This window comes from Limanda limanda, chromosome 17 (assembly GCF_963576545.1).
Source record: "Limanda limanda chromosome 17, fLimLim1.1, whole genome shotgun sequence".
NCBI classification, from domain to species: Eukaryota; Metazoa; Chordata; class Actinopteri; order Pleuronectiformes; family Pleuronectidae; genus Limanda; species Limanda limanda.
The window spans coordinates 15,976,399-15,979,696 of record NC_083652.1 but is presented as its reverse complement, the minus strand read 5'-3'; the positions used below and the strand labels follow the sequence as shown (position 1 = coordinate 15,979,696).

The 3,298-nt window shown below is 48.0% G+C and overlaps 1 protein-coding gene across 1 annotated transcript; it reads left to right on the top strand.

Annotated features, from left to right (window-relative positions):
- Nucleotides 1-235: 235 nt before the first annotated feature.
- On the top strand, nt 236-3,054 carry nptx1l (neuronal pentraxin 1 like). Its single transcript, XM_061090644.1, has 5 exons — nt 236-673; nt 1,002-1,209; nt 1,860-2,104; nt 2,202-2,381; nt 2,833-3,054. Exons 1-5 carry the CDS (start codon nt 236-238, stop codon nt 3,052-3,054), a joined length of 1,293 nt encoding a protein of 430 aa, XP_060946627.1.
- The last annotated feature ends 244 nt before the right edge of the window (nt 3,055-3,298 follow it).

Genomic DNA, 3,298 nt, shown 5'->3' with positions numbered 1-3,298 from the left:
CATCTCTTGAATGTGACGCCGCTTCAGGAGCCGCCTGAACATACCCCCACCCCCCCCTCCTCCCCCTCCCCCTCCCACCGTGATGCAGTGGAGCAGCTCTGCGCAGAACCTGGCTCGCTGTATAAAAGCGGCTGCGCTTCCACAGGCGGAGTACAACAAGAGGGCGAGAGCGCGAAGTCACAACGGCTCATCAGCCAAAAGCTAAAGAAAAACACGTCCCAGCACAGACGCCACCATGCAGGCCACGCACCAGGCGATCTGCTGGAGACTTTTCCTGTGTTGCTGCCTGTTTTTGCAGAGTTCCTCTCAGGACTTCGGCGGACAGACGCAGTTCATTTGCACCTCCGTGCCCAAGGATATGGACATATGCGCGGCCACGTTGCAGAACAGCGTGCCGGGAGACGACCTGAAGACCACGGTCATGCAGCTGCGGGAGACGGTTCTGCAGCAGAAGGAGACGATCATGAACCAGAAGGAGACGATCAGAGAACTCACCTCAAAGTTGGCCCGGTGCGAGAGCCAGAGCGGCGCCGAGGACGCGCGGCCCGGGGCCCGCAGGAAAGAACCTGGGAGCAAGAACACGATGGGGGACGTGTCGAGGGGCCCCGCGGAGACTTTGACGCAACTATCACAGACTTTACAGTCGCTGAAGCAGAGATTAGAGAATCTGGAGGTAGGGAGGCTGCTGCTGCTGCTGCTGAGGACGGTTTCAACTCTTTGGATGTCTGTGCGCAAAGCTCCGGCAGTCAAAACACCTGCTCCTTTGTTGACCAGTGAATAACACTAAAAACAACAACAATAATCAAATATAATAATTATAATAATTATTGAACTAGATGGTTTCAGTTTATGATTGCAAATACTTAGTTAAGAAAGAAAAACTAAAACAGAGAGGAGCAAATTAACTTTTCCCTCCAAAATAAAAGCTTATCCAGAATTATAACCACTCAAATTCCTTTGTACACTGAGCTAAATCCTCATCATCTCTCTCCTCCTGACAGCAATTCAGCAGAAGTAACAACTCGGTGCAGGCGAACAGCCTCAAAGACCTGCTGCAGAGTAAAATCGACGACCTGGAGAAGCAGGTGTTGTCCCGGGTGAACAACATCGAGGAGGGAAAACCCGGACTCCGGAATGAGACCGAGCAGCGTGGGAGAGTGGAGTCCACCCTCACGTCTCTCCACCAGAGGATCACAGACCTGGAGAAAGGTGGGTGTGTGCGGAGCGTTGTAGGTTGGGTGTAGTGATGGAAGGAATGCTTTGGGGACGATTTCTACCAGCGTGAGAGTCATAAAGAAGAGGCATCAAGGGCAGAAAATGAAAATACAAAACCTTATCCTATTTGGCTTTTAAGGCTGTTATGACCTTAGCAGATGGATTAATGTTTACTTATCCTCACAAAGCTGAACGTGTCCGGTATATTCTGGAGTTTCCTGCTCTGATTCATGCGGATTAAACCGTTTCAAACATGCAGTGTAAGGCCCATCCCTCCATTTGTGCCGTGAGCCATTTCAGAACTTGTGTGCTCTGGGTTTGGGAAACCTCTGATCTCCTGCAGCAAACAGCTCGCGTGGTGGTATAACAGGGAAGTGTGGACGGAGGAAGGACAAAAAACAAGAGAGGAAGGTTATCAACGTTACTATTACTCCTGTGATGGATTTAACATGGGAGATTAAAGCAAATCTGGAGCGTCAGGCTTGTGGATTTGTTGTGTAATATATAATTCCTATGTAAATCCCCTGGATGTGTGCGTTGGGAATGACATATCATAAGAATTTGAGGGGGGAAAAATGAGGAGAACACACATGCTGCATTCTGCAAAGTGGCTGAAGTCAACTGTGTTTTTTTCTTCTTCACAGGTCAAAGAGACAACAGGCCCCTGGATAAATTCCAGCTCACGTTCCCACTGAGAACCAACTACATGTACGCAAAAGTGAAGAAGAGTTTGCCGGAGATGTACGCCCTCACCGTGTGCATGTGGCTCAAGTCCAACGCGTCTCCTGGGGTGGGCACGCCTTTCTCCTATGCAGTTCCAGGTCAAGCCAACGAGCTGGTCCTCATCGAGTGGGGAAACAACCCGATGGAGATACTCATAAATGACAAGGTACGTCTGAAACATGAAGGGAGTTTTGCCCTGCAGTCATTTCAGTTCACTGTGGCAAATATTAACCTCCAGTCTCTTGTGTTTGAAACCACTCCAGGTTGCAAAGCTGCCGTTTCTTATCAATGACGGGAAGTGGCATCACATCTGCGTGACCTGGACAACTCGTGATGGCGTTTGGGAAGCGTTCCAAGATGGCGTCAAGAGGGGGAGTGGAGAGAACCTGGCTCCGTATCATCCAATCAAACCACAAGGCCTGCTGATCCTCGGTCAAGAGCAGGTAATCATCGGTTTCCAATGGGATCCTCTCTAAAGGAATGAGCTTTCAGCACAATGACACAGGATAAGATGTATTTTTCTTATATTACTCACTTACAAGCCTAAGATAAGGAACTAGCCCTAGGATATCACTTTGTTAAATTTAAGAGATCTATGCACGATACCGAAAATTACCCAAGCTGGAGTTATCGTCCCATTTGAATGTGAAATAAAAAATCCAATCCCCAACCATCCTTTACAGTAATTCATATAATATCTTTAATAATGTGATTAGACCTTTAACGGCAACTCATCAAGAATCCCAGTGATTTGACGACGCAAATTTCCTCATTTAATTTAATCAGTCAAAAAGAATCTTGATAATCCAAGAAGTAATTTCGTTCTATGCATGAAGCAGCCTTAGGGGAGGAAATCACATCATCCTTGATTAAATCCATTTGTCTCTACCACAGGACACGCTCGGGGGAGGATTTGACGCCACACAAGCCTTTGTCGGAGACCTGGCGAATTTTCACATCTGGGACCGGAAACTATCTGTGGGAGAGATTTATAATCTTGCGACTTGCAGCAGCAAAGCGCAAGTGGGCAATGTTTTCGCGTGGATGGAGACGAGCCTTGATATTTACGGAGGAGCCTCCAAGTGGACATTTGAAGCTTGTCGCCAGCTCAACTGAACTTGCGGGGGAAGAAGGAAGATCAATGCAGTTGTCAGAGCCACTGTTGTCCCAGCAACTAATTTGAAAGATCAGGAGACGTGTCAATTAATAGCATCTGGATTCGTTATAGATATTTGAAAGCATCATTTGTGGACACCTTGATAAGATTTTTACCAGATCCTCACTGGCGACGAGTCACTGGAAGAGGACGCTTGACACTGGCGTCTTGTGTTGCTCGAATGCACACCGGGCCTACTTGCGG